The sequence below is a fragment of the Camelus ferus genome, chromosome 14 (genome assembly GCF_009834535.1).
Source record: "Camelus ferus isolate YT-003-E chromosome 14, BCGSAC_Cfer_1.0, whole genome shotgun sequence".
Taxonomy (NCBI): Eukaryota; Metazoa; Chordata; class Mammalia; order Artiodactyla; family Camelidae; genus Camelus; species Camelus ferus.
In genome coordinates this window covers 11,284,350-11,301,788 of record NC_045709.1, presented here as the reverse complement: position 1 = coordinate 11,301,788, position 17,439 = coordinate 11,284,350, and the positions used below count along the sequence as shown (strand labels likewise).

The 17,439-nt window shown below is 46.7% G+C and overlaps 1 protein-coding gene and 1 long non-coding RNA gene across 6 annotated transcripts in view; one reads left to right on the top strand and one right to left on the bottom strand.

Moving 5' to 3' along the window:
• The window catches only part of DHRS12 (dehydrogenase/reductase 12), a 36,272-nt gene that overhangs the window by 7,824 nt on the left and 11,009 nt on the right, over nucleotides 1-17,439 (top strand). For 4 of the 5 annotated variants that reach the window (XM_032496216.1, XM_032496217.1, XM_032496214.1 and 1 more), the window contains 2 exons: nucleotides 1,943-2,035; nucleotides 3,316-3,397. In XM_032496216.1, coding sequence (XP_032352107.1) covers nucleotides 1,943-2,035; nucleotides 3,316-3,397 — 175 coding nt within the window. The remainder of the gene's footprint in view (nucleotides 1-1,942; nucleotides 2,036-3,315; nucleotides 3,398-17,439) is intronic. The other variant, XM_032496218.1, reaches the window with a different exon arrangement.
• On the bottom strand, nucleotides 20-17,214 carry LOC116668542. The gene is made up of 3 exons (XR_004325677.1): nucleotides 16,658-17,214; nucleotides 6,770-6,773; nucleotides 20-30 (listed from the first exon to the last, which is right to left on the bottom strand). It is a non-coding gene; the product is annotated as an uncharacterized LOC116668542 (long non-coding RNA).

Genomic DNA, 17,439 nt, shown 5'->3' with positions numbered 1-17,439 from the left:
TCATGTGCTGTTTTCCATTTGCTCTTCAGACTCACCCTCTGCCATGGGTAGAGAGGTTCCCGTAATGTCACCTCATGACTTCTGGGCCACCCAGTGGCTGAATGGTGGCTCATCTACAGAAAGGATCCCAGTTGAGTTTTGCTCAGTTTCAGTAACCACGCTAGCATCCCAGGTTTATAGAGTGAGTACAGGGGGCCGGTGGCCCCTTGGTCCAGCCTTGTCACATGGAGATCAGCAGATTAGGGTTTGTACACACAGGTACCTGTTGCAGGTTCCTCCTCCTGGTCACAGCAGACTGCTGGCCTCTCCTGTTTTCACCCGGGGGGGACAGGTGATTTCCTTCACCTTTCCACGACACTTCATTTCACCAGGCTCCGTGTTGATTTATCTAGAACAGTGATTCCCTCTTCCCTGCTGCTGCCTCTTTTAAATTCTGAGCCATCTTGGGTACTTCCAGGAAGCTTGAGGAGACTGTGGAATGATCAGAAGAGAACTGATTTTCGCTCGCTTGGATTTTGTAGCTTATTTGAATTTTGTTGTCTTTTGAATCTGGCTTTTGTGTGTTTTGCTGCCCTGCTGGGTGGGAGGGAGTTTGAGGGTGATTGCGGGGAAGGCCTCAGAATGAAAGGATTAGGTGTCCAGACTCCGTTTACCGTCACTGGTAGCGGCTCACAGCCGAGCCGAGGGTGAGTCAGCAGCCCTGTGCCCACCCCCTGGACGAGGGCCTGCAGAAAAAGAGCCCAGTCCTGTACCGACAATGCTCGCCCTCTCCCTTGAAGGTAGAGGAGTGTTTGGTTGTGCCAGACTTCAGCCGAATATGGTAGGTAGTCAAGCTGATTCCAGACATTCTGAGTCATGAAAATGTGAGATTGCTTTTGTTTTCTCATTCTCTGGACCTTTGTCTCAGGGTGAGAAAATATTTTTTAAGATCAGTAGAAGGAGATTCTTACTACAGCCTTGGGTTCGGTGGCCCAGTTAATGGGGGAACAGGCAGGGCACTGTAGGTTCAGTTCCCAGCAGCGGGGATCCTGCCTTGGGTGGGTGAGAAGTCCCTGGCATCTGCTGGAGCTCAGAGAGAACAGCGTCGCGTTCACGGGGTACTGAGAACACAAGTTTCACAGGCACAGAACAAAAGAGCTAAACAACCAACATGCACAGGTCATTTACATGTGGGGCTGTGTGCCCCGCCACAGGGGCAAGGGGCAGTCAGCCTGGCTCCTCCATCCAGGAGTTGCCCAGAGACGACCGTATCACAGGGCAGAAGCTGATTCGCATCCTAGGCAAGGACTGAGTCACAGAGGAAGCTGTCACCTTAGAATTATGATGGGCCTTAGACAGTCTCTTAGGAGGAAAATATTGACAGAAACCCCAAATGATCAGTAGGAAACTATGACACACCCATGCAAAAGTAAGTTCTGTGGCCATTAAAAGAGATAAGGTAGATTTATATATAACAAAAAAAATCCACAATATATTGTTGAACCAAAAAGAAGCATATAGAAGAATGTATAGTCTGATCCTATTTATATGGAAAGGGGACACACACATATAATGCTTAAAGTACATAATATATAATGTCTAAAATATATGTGTATAAATATTGCATATGCTTAAAATATTTCTGGATAATTCCCAAGAAACTGAGCAATGGTGCACTTCTGAGGCATGAGACTTTCCATTTTGAATCATTCCAAATGATTTGATTTTTCTTTTATATGCTTCTTTTTTTTTAAATTAAAGTACAGTCAAATTACAGTGTGTTAATTTCTGGTGTACAGTGCAATGTCCCAGTCATGCATATACATACATATATTCATTTTCATATTTTTTTCCATTAAAAGTTGTAAGATATTTTGAAAACCATTAAAAATGAAAAAATATATATCTATATATATATTTTTTTTCCCCAAAGCTTTATAACTTTTTTTGTTTTCTGGTTTAGAACATCTTCCTGCACATTGTGGACTTGTCTGATCCCAAGGCAATCTGGGAATTTGTGGAAAATTTCAAGCAGGAACACACACTCCATGTCCTGGTGAGCTTTGTAAACATAAGTAGGGGACAGATCTCAACGCGTGTGTGTTTCTCGTCTGGGTGGATGTTGACGGATGTGTGTGTTTGTGGATCTTTACGGCGACCCCTTAGTGAGAATCTTTCATGGTGAGGCCTGTTAATGTCACCCAGTTCACTCACTGGAGTGAACCTCACCACATGAGATTTGTGAGGAAAAGACAGGACCATCCACTGGGTCTGTGAGGAGATGGGAGGTTTCATTTTTTGAGTAGAATGATGATTTGTATAGCTGTATTCCCGTGCTCTGTAGATTTGGGGATTGGTGTATGGAACTTAGAGGCTCCGGGAAATAAAAATAAAAAGCTTAGTCCAAAAGAATGACCTGCTGCAGGCTAGCAAATTGCCGTGCATGCTAAGCATGCACGCTACCACTGAGCTATCCCTTCCCGCCCCAGATAGGTTCTAATGGGCTTCAAAATGTTCGTTGAGGCCCAAATCTGCTGCGATCCATTTAAAATGTGCTGGGGTTTGTTCTGCTGTTACTCTTCGCACTGCTGATGCTAATAGCACTATCTTGATTTGAAGCATATAATTGAGAGCCATTGAAAGCAATTTTTCATTAGTGCAGATAAAATCAGTTTACATGTGCAAAGCTACAAAACGACATATTCGATTCTGAAAGTAGTGACTCTTTGAGCACCTTTAATATTATGTATTTCTAAAACCCATTGCTTTTGGATATGGTTGCTAATAAGCACTTTACCAAAGAAAAGGCAACCTTGACTATTTTTCTGGTTGAGTCATTGTCCTTTAAAAGTAACTCAGCAGTAGATTGCAAAATAAGAATTAAGCTCAACACTAATGTGTGTAAATATTTCATTTTTAAAGTCGTGTTGAAAAAGTCTTTGCATAGTTCTGAATTCTTAGATTCACAGCATATGTATGTGCACAAGAGTATCTTTAGTTTTTGACACTTTGAAATAAGGGAGGTAGCTTAAGGAAAAAAATCAGTAATAGCAGTATGGCTTTGGAGCGTTTGAAATGTAGCTGGACGCTGGTCTAGACAAATTCCTGGGGTGCCTTATTGGGAATTAGGTTGCTCGGCCAAGCTCTGGTCATTGGAGGTCTCTGCCTAGTTCTGCGGCTGAGCCTGCTTCACAAATGACAGTGTCCAGGAAGGGGTTTGGAGTGAAGGCACAGCTAAGGAGAATTGTTGTCCCATGAATGTGGGTGGAAGGGAAGCTGTTTGGTTTGGCAACAAGTCCTTTGGCCCTATTTTGAAGTAAGAACTGTGATTTCTAGATCAATAATGCAGGCTGCATGGTCAATAAAAGAGAGCTCACAGAAGACGGACTTGAAAAAAACTTTGCCACCAACACTCTGGGTAAGTAGAGTGGTTTTTCTTGTCTGTGTTTAGCAAAATAAACGTAGACATGGATGACCCCGTGGAAGGATCAGAAAAACAGTGATCAACTCTTTGGGTTCTTGGTCCTTGGCATGCATGACTGCCTTTGCTTGAAGTTTATCCTTCAGTGCATCACCTTTTCTTTACGAAACACTGTTCTCGTGTTTTTTGTAATATGTGTTAGTGCCGGAAATACTTAGTATTGTTAAAGCGTATTTATCTAGGAAGCTCAGTGCTCATTGTAGACAGGACTTTGGTGAGAAGAGCAGGCTCATCTTAGGTAGAAAGTGCAGACGTGAAAACTGCAGCCAAGGGAACCTCCAGTCAGGGCTGAGGAAGGCGCCACCAAGAGTCAAGAAGATGGACCAAGAAGGGCATCCACCTGGAACACAGGACCCCTGGGTTTTGGTTCCTGCTCTGTAATAGCTGATTCATTTTGTGCCAGGCCAGTGGTTCTCAAAGTAGGGTTCCTGGGAGAGCAGCATCAGCATCTCTGGGGAACTTGGTAGAGATGCACATTCTTAGGTCTCACCCCCAGATCTACTGAACCCAAAACCAGGATGAGGCTGAGAAATCTGTTTTAACAAAGCCCCCAGGTGATTCTAATGCCCATTGAAGTTTGAGAACCAATGTACTGAGCTTTTAACCTCTTTGGCTTGTCTCCTTCTTGAACCAAGAGGTCTGGAGTCCAGATCTTCCTCAACTTACAGTGGGGTTAGGTCCCAACAAACCTATCGGAACTTGATACTATCATAAATTGAAAATGCATTTAATCCACCTAACCTACCAAACATCCTAACTTAAACGTGCTCAGAACACTTATATTAGCCTACAGTTGAGCAAAATCATCTAACACAAAACCTATTTTATAGTAAAGTATTGAATGTGTCATGTAATTTATTGAATACTGTACTGAAAGTGAAAAACAGAATGGTTGTCTGGGTCCAGAATGGTTCTAAGCATATGAGTTGTTCACGCCGGCGATGGCGAGGCTGACAGGGAGCTGTGGCTCACAGCCCAGCATCATGAGAGAGCCTTGTCCTGTGCATCACTAGCCAGAGAAAAGATCAGTATCCAAAATTCAAAGCATAATTTCCACTAAATGTGTATCGCTTTCACGCCATTGTAAAGTCAAAAAATCATCTTTCAAACCATCGTAAATCAGGGACCACTTCTTCATAGCAAGTTAAGCTTTTAAAAAGGTATTTTAATTAATCCTAAGTCACAAAATGAAGGGCGAGGGTTCATGTGGTTGTCGGGGTCATCAAGGGTGTCTGTTAAATGGCAAACCTCTTCCCACCCAAGAACTGAACAATTCGAGGAGTCAGATCGTGGAGTAATGGGTAAGAGCCAGGTATCACTGCTGTCACTGGGAAGGCTGGCTGAAGGGCGTGGCTCCTGTGAGAGCCCAGTGGCTTCCTTGGTATTGAACCCCACAGTTAGACATCCTCGCCTGCTTTGTTGCAGCTGGCTGGCCTCAGGTAGACACTCCCCCAGGAAGAGGGGGAAGTGGGGAGCAGAGCTGAGCAAGCTCAGTCTATTGCTCCCAGATTTGCTCAGTTGAAGTGCTCCACCTCCTCGCAGTGGAGGGAGGAGGGCGCTGAGGGGGGCAGCATCGCACTCACGGTCCTCTCTCCATGAGGAAGGGAGCGTCAGGAGTGGGGGAGAACCTTTCTCCCCAGCAATGAGGTTGCATTTATTTCTTCTGTTTTTAAAATTTAAAAAAATTTATTGAAATGTAGTTGATTTACAATGTTTCGGGTGTACACAGTGATTCAGTTACGCACATACATGCACATATGTATTTTCTGATTCTTTTCCATTATATACTATTACAAGAAATTGAATATAGTTCCCTGTACTCAAACAAATACCTGGAAGCTTGCTATGAAATGGTGCAGGCTTAGTACAAAATACTTCTATCTTTTGCTTTGTTCTAAACGCAGCATCCTTGCCTAAGGTACCGAAAGTATGCAAATGCCGGGTCATGCCAGGGGGCGGGGTTAGGGGTGTTGCCTTCTTGCTCTACTGGATGGCAAAGACTCCTAGGGGACCACAGCTGGCCTCCCAGGTAGCTGCTCTCCGGGACCCACTTCGTGATCGGCAGGGCCCAGTACCAAACAAAAATGGGGAGGCGGGGCCTGTATTCAAAAAGTGCAGGGCCCTGTGGGACTGCACAGGATGAAGCCAGCTCTGCTGTTTTCCCACCACCCATCCGCCATCCAGCAAAACTCTGCTGGGTGTTTGCTGCGTGCTGGGCACTCGTAGGTGTTGTACATATGCTGGTCATCGAACACTCATGACCACCTTCTGATGGAGGGATTCCTGCCTATGCGTTTCCGATGGAAAACCTAGGACCGAGAGAGGTTGTATAATGTGCCCAAGGTCAAGTGGAGGAGGCAGAATTTGAACCAAGTCTGTGCCTCCACAGCCCAGGTTCACAACCAGGACGAGTCCTACCAGCCCGCAGCATCTCCTCCCTCTAACTCATCACTGCATCATCGGGAAATGAATGCTGAGAGAGGCCGGAAGGGCAGTATCCAGCCAGGCCAGGGGGACCATGGGCTGGGGCCGGGGACCCTGCTCCCAAGGCCGCCTGGGAATCAGCACTGACCGTGGACAGATCTGATAGACTCTAAGGGGACTGCCTTTTTGATTATACGGCTGGTAATGTACTTTTGTATGGATCCGGTCTGCTTCTGAGGACCTTGATATCTTTTCATTTTCATTTCCTATTTGTGTTAGAAACATTTTATTGATCTTCCCAAGCTCTCTAAGAAGCACAGTAAGTCTCATGCTTAATATTTATTCATCCTCTCCAGAGGGGAAGACATAGTCCAATATACACAGAGGCATGTCAGTGACAGAGAGGGCAGCTTAATGTTTGTCTGCTCCGCAGATAAGGAGATACAGAGAGGTTCAGAGGTTGTCATTCTTAAGCAGGTCCAGAGCCAAGTGAACAGCTCAGACCTCTGTCTGAATCCTAGGAAATTGCTGGCTGCCTCTCTAATATGAAACATGTTTTCCTGGCCCAATTATGTAACACGGGTTAGGTTGTTTTCTATTTTCTAAGATTCAGTCAGGCCTCTAGAAATACTTGCAATCCCCAGCCAGACATCACTAGATTCCTGATACTCTGAGGGTGGGAAAACACTAGTATTTGCAGAATTTATCCCAGCTCCTAAGGGTTTGGAAGGTGGAACATTAGTTACAGGTGAGATACTGTCAGAGCCCACAGCTGCACACGGCTCTTTGTGACAATATCACAGGATATGATTTAGATTAAGTTTGGAAATCATTCTTAATATTTCTTAGGGGTGGGTGGGGCATGGAGAGGTTTTCATAGTTGACTCTCCTGGGGAACAAAAATGAGCTGCCCGGGGTAGGTTTGTGGGTAGACGAAGTGTGGAGGTGAAGTGATCTCATGAGACAGGTTCTGTTTGGTTGCTGTTCTCGCCTCCGTGTTTTGGGTCTTCTCAAATCATGCACATTTTGCCTGTTAGCATTCAGTGGCATCAAGAGTCTGTGAGGAGTGAAGACAGATGGGAGGGGAAGGGAGATGTGCTAAGTGCTCTGCTGGCAGCCGGCCACAGCCTGAGCGTTAGCCGATTAAAACTCTCACCCACGTCTTAGCCCCTCTCCCCCGCAGGACACCCGACGAGGATGCTGATTCCACCTCCTCCAGGACAGCTGTGTCATCAGTTCATTGACTGTAATAAACAGGCAGTGGTGCCTTAGCTCTTTGGCAGAAGAGGGGGAAGTTCGGTTTAGGGCCTTTTGGAAGGACATACCTACATCAGTATATAGTACCTGTTCTGTTCTTGACATGCTGGTATTTGGAGCTTTCTACTCACTGGCATAGCTCCACACCCAATGGTAACTGCTGTTTATGGCAGGGACCTAGGGTCCAGAAACACCTTAATAATAACATTATTATTACTACTATTAGTAACACTTAGTAGTAATAATAATAGCACATGCTGAGCACTTTCCATGTGCCAGAGGCTGCACTAAGTGTTTTTCTTGGATTATCTCATTCAATCCTCATAACAACTTTACAGATTTCACAGACGAGGAAACTGAGGGTCAGAAGCAGTATGAAACCAGAGTCTGTGACTCACCTTCCTAATCAAAGGATCACAAAATTATAGTTGGTGACTTTTGGTATAGGGTTGTATCTGTCAGCTCTTGCTATGTAACAAACAACTCCCAAGTGTCAGAGGCATACAGTAAGAAGCACATGTTTCTTGCTGACTTTTATGCAGGTCTGCTGGGTGAGCTAATCTCAGCTGAGCTCAGCGGGGTTATCTAAGCAGCAAGCTGGGTCTGGATTATGTTTCAAATTTGTTTGGACCATTAGGCTGGCCAGAGTAGGTTCTAGTGGCAATAGCAGAAGCCCAAGTGTGCAAGCACATTGCAAGCCCCTGCTTGCTTCACATCTGCTGATGTCCAACTGAAGAGTGCAGGTCATTTCACAGAGCCCCAAAATCAAGAGTCAGGGAAGCATGCTTCTTCAACGAAAGTGGAGAAGAGGGGTGAATATTGTCAAATGATAATCTACCACAAGGGTCTATTTTATTACACTCTTGTTTTTTGGAAATGGGTCATCTGAGTTTGATGTGGTAACTATTAATTAACCCAAGATATTTAATGAACAAAATACCTTATTTGTTCAGTAATCATTGATAGCGTGCCCACTATATGCTGGACACTGTGGTCAGTGATGAGGACTCAGAAATCACAGGGACTCCTGGTCCAGTGGGGGAGTTAGACACATAAAGAGTTTCAGTACTTGTTATGGTAGGTTCTCTTCTCGTCTGTGAAGGCAGCTGGGGTACGAGCACTCAGAGGAAAGCAGAGAACAGTACTTCCTAGATGGAGTATGTCCTTAGACACTGAATGTGTTCCATACCAAGTATTATTTGTCCACTGTCCTCACCCTGAGCGTTACCCATGTACCTTCTGGCTCCTAAAACCTCCTTCTAGTCCCCGGACCTTCAAGATTCCCAGAGAGACACAGTACCTGGAAAATAGTAAGTACTGTCGAAACGTCAGCCAATACGGTATAACATCCACATCCTTTAGCCTGGAATTGAAGTCATTTGTTAGTGTGACCCCCACCCCCTGTCCAAATATATTTCCTGTTATTTCCCAGAATGGATCCTCTGCCTGTCAGCCCATTATTTTTGGAAGATGCCCCCATGCTTTTGTCCCTGTGGCTCCTCTGCCTGGATGCCCCTTTCCTGGTTAACTTTCACTTTCCTCCGTGACTTGGCTGGGAGTGTCCCCAGCCTGGAGCGTGGCCAGTGCTCCTCCTCTGGGCTCCCTCTGTGACCCTGTCTTGAGCACCATAGAAGTCACCTGTCTATAGGCTGGTTTTGTGCACAGGGTATGAATTGCTGAGGGCAGGCACTGCCTGACCCTTACCAGGAGCTCAGTCCGTTGTGAGCTGACTCACTGGGTGGATCATCCAGTTCCTGCAGCTACATGACTGTGCAAATTGCTTACCCCACCGCCAGGCCTCACGTTCCCATTCTGTAAAATGGGGATGATGCTACTTGTATAGGCTAGAGGTGAGGATTAAAGAAAGAGTTATAAGTTATTTACCAAGAGAAATAATGTGTTCACACAAAAACATACACACGAATGTTTGTAGCTGCTTTATTTTTTATTATTCATAATCACCCCCAACTGGAAGCAACTCAGATGTCCTTCAACTGGCGAATAAACTGTTGTGCTTCCATGAGAGATGCTATCCAGCAATAAAAAGGAACAAAATATTGATGTTTGCAGCAACACGGATAAAGCTTAAATGCATTGGCAAAAGTCAAGCCAGACTCAAAAGGATGCACTGAATGATTCTGTTTATATGATGTTCTGGAAAAGGCAAACCTGTAGGGACTGAGAACAGATCCGGGTTGCTGGGGTTAGGGGTGGGTGGAGATGTGACCACAAAGGGAATAGGTAGGTGACTGTGAGGGAACATTTGGGGTGATGGAACGGTTCTGAATCACACACAGTCTAATGCATAGAGTTACCCAACCCAGTGCATTTGCAGAAAATCATAGAGTTGTATACACACACACACACACAGAATTTTACTGTGTGTAAAAATATATATATATAAGAAAAGGCAAAGAGAAAGGAAAGCATCGTGGCTCTCAAGCACACCGAGTCTGTTTCTTGGTAAGAAGCTGATTATTTATTCTGATGTTTCGGGGGCCTGCCGTCCCTCAGTAATCAGTGCGCTCCTGAAAGGGGCACTGCGTTCTCTTCAGCTCGGAGCACAGGTCCCCCTGCTCAGGCCTGGTCACAGCAGGTGCTCAGAAGTACCAGTTGGTGAGGAGTAAATGCAGAGGCAGCTTCTGAGAGGCTGAGGCAAGTACCTCTCACTATTTCAGGGACAATGGAGTGTGCAAGGCTGTGGAAGGAGGGACGGCAACCTTTCAGTCCAGGAGAGCTCCTGGGGGTGAGGGAAGGTGGCCCCGTGAGGAACCCTTGACCGCAGCCAGATTTCATGATTTCTGTGAGCCCATCTGTTTCTGGGTAAGATTGGGAAGCAGGCAGTGGTCACAAAAGAAAAGATGAACAGCCAGCCCCAGTGTCTCATTGGTCTTCCCACTGTTCCTCACCTCCATCATTGTACTAGAAGTTTCTCTGCACCACCTCTCCCCCAAGAAGCCACTGAAATGGAGGGAGAGAGGGCTGCCTGCCTTCCAGCTACTCCAGAGGTCTCCTTAGGTGTCCTCCTCCGGTTTTGGAGTCGGCCTGCAGCGCTCAAGCTCCTCTGACCCCTTCAAACAACTGAACTAACGGACGCTGGGTGTCATTAGGGCCCCAGCAAAACCAGCACGGCTTCAGCAGCGTCCCACATCCTGGACCATTCCCAGCTCCCTTCTCCACGCCTCCTCTCTGCCTTCCCTCCAATCATGTGTCTCCTTTCTTGCATTCCTTGAGGCCACACTCCTTTCTGGGTCCCAACTCACAGTTCAGTCAATCAAGGGACCTGAGCTCACTTCAGCAGGTGCAGTCTTATGGCTGGGGGGGGGGGGGGGGGCAGGGCAGGGAGGAGGTATTCATTCAAGATCACTTTTTTCTAATCATAAAAAAAAATACGTATTCATTTAGAAAACAAGGAAATAACAATATACAAGAGAAACCAAAACTCTTCTATAATCCAGCATTAAGATATAATCACTATTATTATTTTTGGTCTGTTTTCTCCAGCCTTTTTCTATGCATGTCCCCTACTCCCAGTAGAAGACACACTGTATATTCCATTCTGAGTCCTATGTTTTTCCATTTAACATTATATTATAAATTTTTTCTCATGTCATTAAATATCCCTTAAAATGTTACTTCTATGTAAAATATATTCTGTTGTATGTTCAATAATTTATTATGTTAATCCCCTGTTATGGGATATTTAGCTGGTTGCCGACTTCTCACTATTGAAAATGACTCCAGGATGAACACTTTTGTATGTACATTTTTGTGTACATCTGGTTATTGCCTTAGGATGGATTCCTAGCAGGGGTGAAATTACAGACACCGTGTGAGCATTTTAAAGACATTTGATATACATGAACCAAATTGCCCTCCAGAAAAATTGTAGCAATTTATATTCCCAGCAGCACCGTTCTCTCTCCTCATCCCAACAAACTCTGGTCCCATCATTCCCAAAAGAAGGATCTTCCCCAAACTGACAGATGACACATGGCCTCTTTTCTTGGTGGTGGTGGTGCTTTTTTGGCCATTTGTATTTCTTTTGTGAGTTGCCTATTCATGTTCTTCCCCAGTTTTTCTCTTGTGATCATCATCTTTCAAATTGCTGAGTTACAAGCCTTCTTTGGCACATTTATTGCATGTGCCTCCCCCCAGCCCCACCACCACCCAGTTTAGCAAATTGCTCTTTAGTTCTGTTTTGGTTTGACATCAAAAAGTTTAAATTTTTTATGTTGTCAGGCTGTGTATTTATTACTAAGACCGATTTACTCATTTTTACGGTTAAAAAAAAAATCCTAGTTACTCTAAATGGTTGTTTCTTCCCCCATTTTCTTATAACATTTTCTCTTATTTAGCTTTTCCTCCATTGGAAGTTATTTTGGTATTAGGTAGATAAGGACCCTTTCCTATTTCTTTCTCTCTTCTATTTTTTTTTAATAAGCAGAGTCGCAGCTCTGCTTTCTTATTGCATTAACTTTATTTTCTTTTGTGTTGTGATGCCGTGTTTATTATACACCAAGTTCTCACTAAGTTGCTGCTTTTCCCGAGCTCTAGTCTGTCCCGCTGACCTGTTCCTTGCTAGGTCACGTCCACTTGTCCTGATTATTCACATACGTTGTACTGTCTTCCCGGGCAGCCCCAGCTCTTTGCTCCTCTCATTCTTAAGACATTTTCACTCCGAGGATTATAGACTGGGGGTGAGGAGGGCAGATTTCAGGCACCGGGGGAGACTGGTGGGGTCTGGAGCTCCTGAAGCCACAAGTAGGAGCCCCCCTCAACCTCCAGAAGGACTTTGGAGCCCTGGGTGAGGCTCTTGGTCTAAAACTGCACTGCGGAGCTCTGCCCAGCCCTCTAAGGAGAGAATGAATAAACCCCAGGGTCAGAGGTCACTGCCCATTGGCTTTTGGTTTTCTGCTGGCCGTTGAGGCTGCTTTGGATGAGGCACCAAAACCTTCCAGAGCTGAGCCCCTGGGCCACCCCGGGCTGGGGGGCTGGGGTCCGAGCGGCTGCAGCGCCCGGGGCAGGCCGAGCTCTCCGGGCCGCAGGGCCCGCCCCTCCTGCCTTCCGGCCAGGAATTCAGTGAGGTGCCCGGTCTCTTCCTGGCCTGTGGGCCCAGAACCTCGTCTGATTATCTGGCTGGGATTCTTGGGGTGTTTTTTAAAGGTGTGCTACTCACAGCTGTTCGATCAGGCACTCATTTGGGGAATTTTAAAAACAAAATCCCAATTAAGCACCTTCGTGCTTTTAATGAGCCCACGCTCGGGCTGTCCTCGCTGTAAAGCAGGCTCTTTCACTGTGTCCCAGGTGTCGTCATACCGAGGCACAGACCTCGGATGGCCTGGGGAGGACGAGGAAGCCACGGCATTTTCACCTGTGTGTGTGACCTGGAGCCCAGGCTGGTGACCAAGGCGCTCCCCTGTCCTCACAGGCGGCCCCTGACCACTGGTGCTCACAGATGTCCCTTCCCACGCTGAGAAAGCCCCTGCCACCCGCTCTCCCGGCTTCAGCCGCTTTTGAGCGAGCCCTCCACCCCAGGGCTCTTCACACAGGCTGTGGTCCACGCCCGGACTCCCTCCTTCCCATCCCCGACCCTCTCCCCACACTCCGCCAGCTGCTTCCTGCCTCGCCGCTCAGTCTTAGCTCAGGTGTCACCTCGGTGCTGACGCGGCCCGACAGCACCCCCGCCCGCCCCCTGTGCTCACAGCAGTGTGCGTGCACTGTTCACCTCAGCACTTGCCTGAGCTGTGCAGGCAGGTTAAGTTCACAGTCACCTGTTTAATGCCTGGTGGACTCCATGAGGGCAGGGGGCCCTCACAGTGTCCCTAGTACTCAGCACCGGGCCTGGCATTTAAAGTCCTTGTGAATGAGTGGAACTGGATAAGGGGCTGGGGTGGGGGGTGAGTTGAGCTTGGGGGCAAAGGGAAAGATCTGTCACCCTCACCACTGTCTAATCCCAAACCGAGAAGCTGAGGACTTGAATGGCAGCAGGCTTGAGGTGGGATCTATGCACTGGGCAAGGAGCTCCTGGTGCCAAGTTTGGGACTCTAGTCCCAAACTGAGAAGCTGAGGACTTGAATGCCTCTTAATGCCTCATTTTCTCTGGGACTCTGTGCTGCTGGCTTCCCCAGGTAATATGATCTTTGAAACGGTCTTTACATAATTTGTAAAGTCTGTGTGAAGGTCCCCTGGGCTCGCTATGGGGTGTTTGTGTTAGGGCACAAATGGATAAGTGCCAAATGTGTACCTCAGGGCAGCTGTCTGCTCCTTTAAAATCTACACCAGTAACTTCCCAGGGGCAGAGGGACAATTATTTCCTCCAGGCAGACAGTACAATCGGTGAGAGCATGTACCCGCTGGCTGGTAACCAAGGTGGCTTTAATTCAAGCTGACTTTGAAGGTGTCTTAATAGAAACTCCAGTCAGTTTTCCTATGCTATGTAAACATTGCAGTATATTTTTCTCATCAAATAATAATTAGTTTTAATGCTATTAAAATATACCATAGCTAAGAAATGGTATGATTTCAGGAGCACCGTGAATTTAATATTTGGACAGAAACGTGGTTTCAGGACCACTTTTAAGAGTACTCCATGTCTCTCCTTCAGCATCACCCGGATTGACACAGTTTAACGTCCCTTCCTAATTAGCTTATAGAGAGAGATTTGCTGCAAGTCATGTACCCACGTAATAAAGGTCCTTGTTGCCATATTTAGAAGACTATGTCCAACATAAATTCCACTCCCAAATCGCTTTCTCATAACGAACCAACCTCCATCGACATAATGAGTTCCTTGGAAGGAAGGCATTGAGTGAATTAAAAATACTAATGATTCAGAATGATAATGAATTATTTTCCCTATTACTGGGAGCAGGAGTCACCTTGGGCACATTATCCAGTGGCTAAAGGTGTCTTCCCTACACCCAGGCTTGCCCTCCGCCGGGAGCCTGAACTCTGAAATATCTTCCTTTTTTTTTTTTTTTCCTCTTGCATCAAGGCTCTGAATCCTCCAGATGTCCCTGATCTTAGCTAGTCAATCTTGGAGGAATGGGATTTACTGAAGTGGTTCACACTAAGATATGAATGACTGAAAGCACCCACTAGTCATTTGCAGCAGTGCCCTGCCTGTACCTTTCCAGGGACATTCTTATTAGCTGATTAGCACAGAAGGACTGGGGAACTCTCTAACTAAGAGAAGCCCAGTGTCTTAGGGATTGTCTGGTTACAAGTTCCAGGAACCCCCTCAAGTCAACTTAATAAAATTGATTTATTGGGAGGAGATAAGGGCAGCCCTCATGGAACTCAGTGGCAGAGGCACAGCTGGGCTTTGGGAACAGCAGGGACAGGCCAGGAGAGTGTGAGGAACTGGGGTGAACTTTTCCTGTTTCTCTGGGGCTTGTCCACAGACTCCCATCACAGCCCTCTCCGCCTCGGCAGGCAGGCTCTGGCTACTTTTCCAAACACATATGCCAAATACGGCGGCCAGTGAGTCAAGGGGCCCGTGTCCACAGTCTTGGCGGGGGGAGTGGGAGTTCGACTGGCAACAGCTTGGGTCAGGTGTCACCCCAACTCAGTCTGCTCTGCCCGTGAGGTTGAGGCCACATGGGACCAACACAGCACTGGCCCAAGGTCATGACTCAGTTATATGTTATTGTTATAAACAGGATGCAGGGCCCACCCCTAAGGGGAGAGGACGGGGCACATCTCCAGAAGAAGTCAGCTACACCAGGCCAAGGAGTCTTCTGCTTAATTTGGCTGGGAGCCTGGAGTGTTGAAGGGCTCCGGGGCAGGAGAGTGGCACTGGGGCCTGTGTTGACAGCAGGCTTGTGGTGGGATCTATACGCTGGGCAAGGAGCTCCTGGTGCCAAGTTCATCCTAAGGGAACAGTGACTTGCAGACAATGGGATTCATTCCTACTCCCTTGGCACTGGAGTCCGTTGGGACTCTGTGGTTTAATGACTCAAGAAAAGGGAGATTTGCCATCTGTTTTCCACTCTGTGTGGACTTGCTGGGAACTTGGATAAGTCACTGAACCTCTTTGGGGTTCTCTTAATTCCAATTTTTTTAATTAAAAAGAATATAAATATACACATACACATTACATATATATTTTTGTCATTATTTTAGCTTATTATTCTTGGGTTTCTCTTTGCTGGCCTGAAAAGATGCCGAAGGTACACGGGGGAGGGGCTTGGAAAGCAGGCTGGGAGGCTGGAGGATTATAAATCGCTTGTGGCCAGAAAGAGAGTGGTTTCATCGCCTTCTTAGGGAGGAGAAATGCTTGCTGCGTGTGAAAAGTGACATATGTGCTTTGAAACGATAAAGCTGGAGGCCTGGGAGGCAAAAGGCGTACAGACGTGCATGATGGCTCAGATCTGCTCCTTTGGGGGTGGGGGGACCAGGGAGCAGAGTTGGAAGGGCCCATTTTGTGGACTTGGAATGAGGAAGGTGGCTTTTTTTGATAGGAAAGGCTCTTGGAAGCCCTGTTGCTAAAAACTGCTGTTTTCTCCAGGAGTTTTTAATAAGCACCTACCCACCTGGCTGTGCCCAGAGGCAAGCATTTGGTGGGAATGATGGCACCATCTTCCTGCAGGTGATTCTGTTCGCATCTAAACTGATCCAAGTATACTCTTGCAGGGAAGAAGCAGAGAACAAAACACACAACCATTTCCTGGGTAGGGAGAGAGGTGCAGAGGGGCTTCCCCAGCTCGCATCCATCCTGGAGAGGACAGGATGTGAGCAAGTCGGGCCCTCGGCCCAGCCCGGGCCTCCGGGAGGGAAGCAGCAAGGCCTCTCAGAGGAGGGGGCGCAGGCCTGCTGTGTGGAACCCGCTTCCAGCTTTCAGCTCCTTTACGCAAAGGAGTCGTTTATGACAATCCGTCACTGCAGGCTGATAGGGCTGATAGCTTTTGGCAGAGGTCCTTTCTACTTCTCGCAAATTAAATCACAGAGAAAGACACCAGCAGAGATTGCAAAGAAAGGGTTCAAGGCCACTGCACGGGGGTGAACAGCTGTCTGAGACCCAGTGCTCCCCAGACTTCAAACGTCCACGAATGCTAACGAGGCAGGCCTCTCCGATGATATACTGGGATGTGGACAACTAAGAATGCTGCATGGGACGAAAGTCACAACTCAGAATCACAAATAATAATAATAGTAAAGAAATAAAATGGCAACAACCAGCGTGCACAGAGAGCTTTCCAGTCCACACGTGCTTTTTTATTTCACCACAAACCCTCTGGTCCTAGGAGATGGGCTGGCCAACTGTTGTCACAAGTAAAGAAACCAAGGCTAAATGCTATGTCAGCCTGCCCATGGTCACACCGCTGGTTGGTACCAGCCAGGACTCAACCCAGGCTCCTCGTGCCTCCACTGCCCTCTCCTGATGCCAGGTGCCCCTGTGAGCTGGGGTGCAGGGCCGGGCTCGAAGCTGTGGGCAGAGTTGGTCAGCCAGAAACTCTAAGGAGTGGCCCCAGAAAGAGCCCAGGACTTTCATTTAAGCTCCTTCCCCAACACAAGGTACTATGTGTCCATCGTTTGAAAAAAAACAAAAAACGGATAGAAACATAAGAACATAGACATAATAACCCACCACTCAGAGATAAGCATTTTTAACATTTTAGTGCATCAGGAAATCCTTGCAGACACTTTTCCTTCATTTTGACATCTTTCCTCACAAAAATGGAATTCTGTTTCTCCTTTGTTTTGTAATTCTCCTTCCATATACTGTGACTCTTTCCATGTCAACTATACTTTAACAGTGTTTTACTCATTTCCTTAGCAATGTTACATATGTATTTTTTAATGATTGCAGAAATAATCATAAAATTATATGCTCATTGTAAAAATATTCCAATTCAAACCGTACAGAAATGCCCAGCAAAGGAAGCAAACATTTGACTTAATCCCACCCTGGGGCCATTAGTAGTGTTGATACATTTCATATTTCCTATTCATATTTTTCCATGCACAGATGATGTCATGAACATATGTGTATAAATACACATTTTTCTCTGCAAAGTGGGCTCACAGACTGTTGTGCAGTTTGCTTTTTTCCCTCCTCTGGTGTGGACTGCTTGTCGTCTCAGTTCCTGGGTTTCTAAGGCATCTTCGTTCCCATTCTGGGGAAAGAAAACCCCGAGGAGGCTGGGGAAGGGACAATAGTGAGTGACAGCCACCCAGGGCTGGTTTCAGCGTTCGGGTTAGCAACCTCCTAGAGGAGGAAGCCTGCGGCACAGGTGGCAGTTTGCCACTTGTCCCCGGGATGCAGGTGAGCAAGCCACTGGAGAAGAGGATTC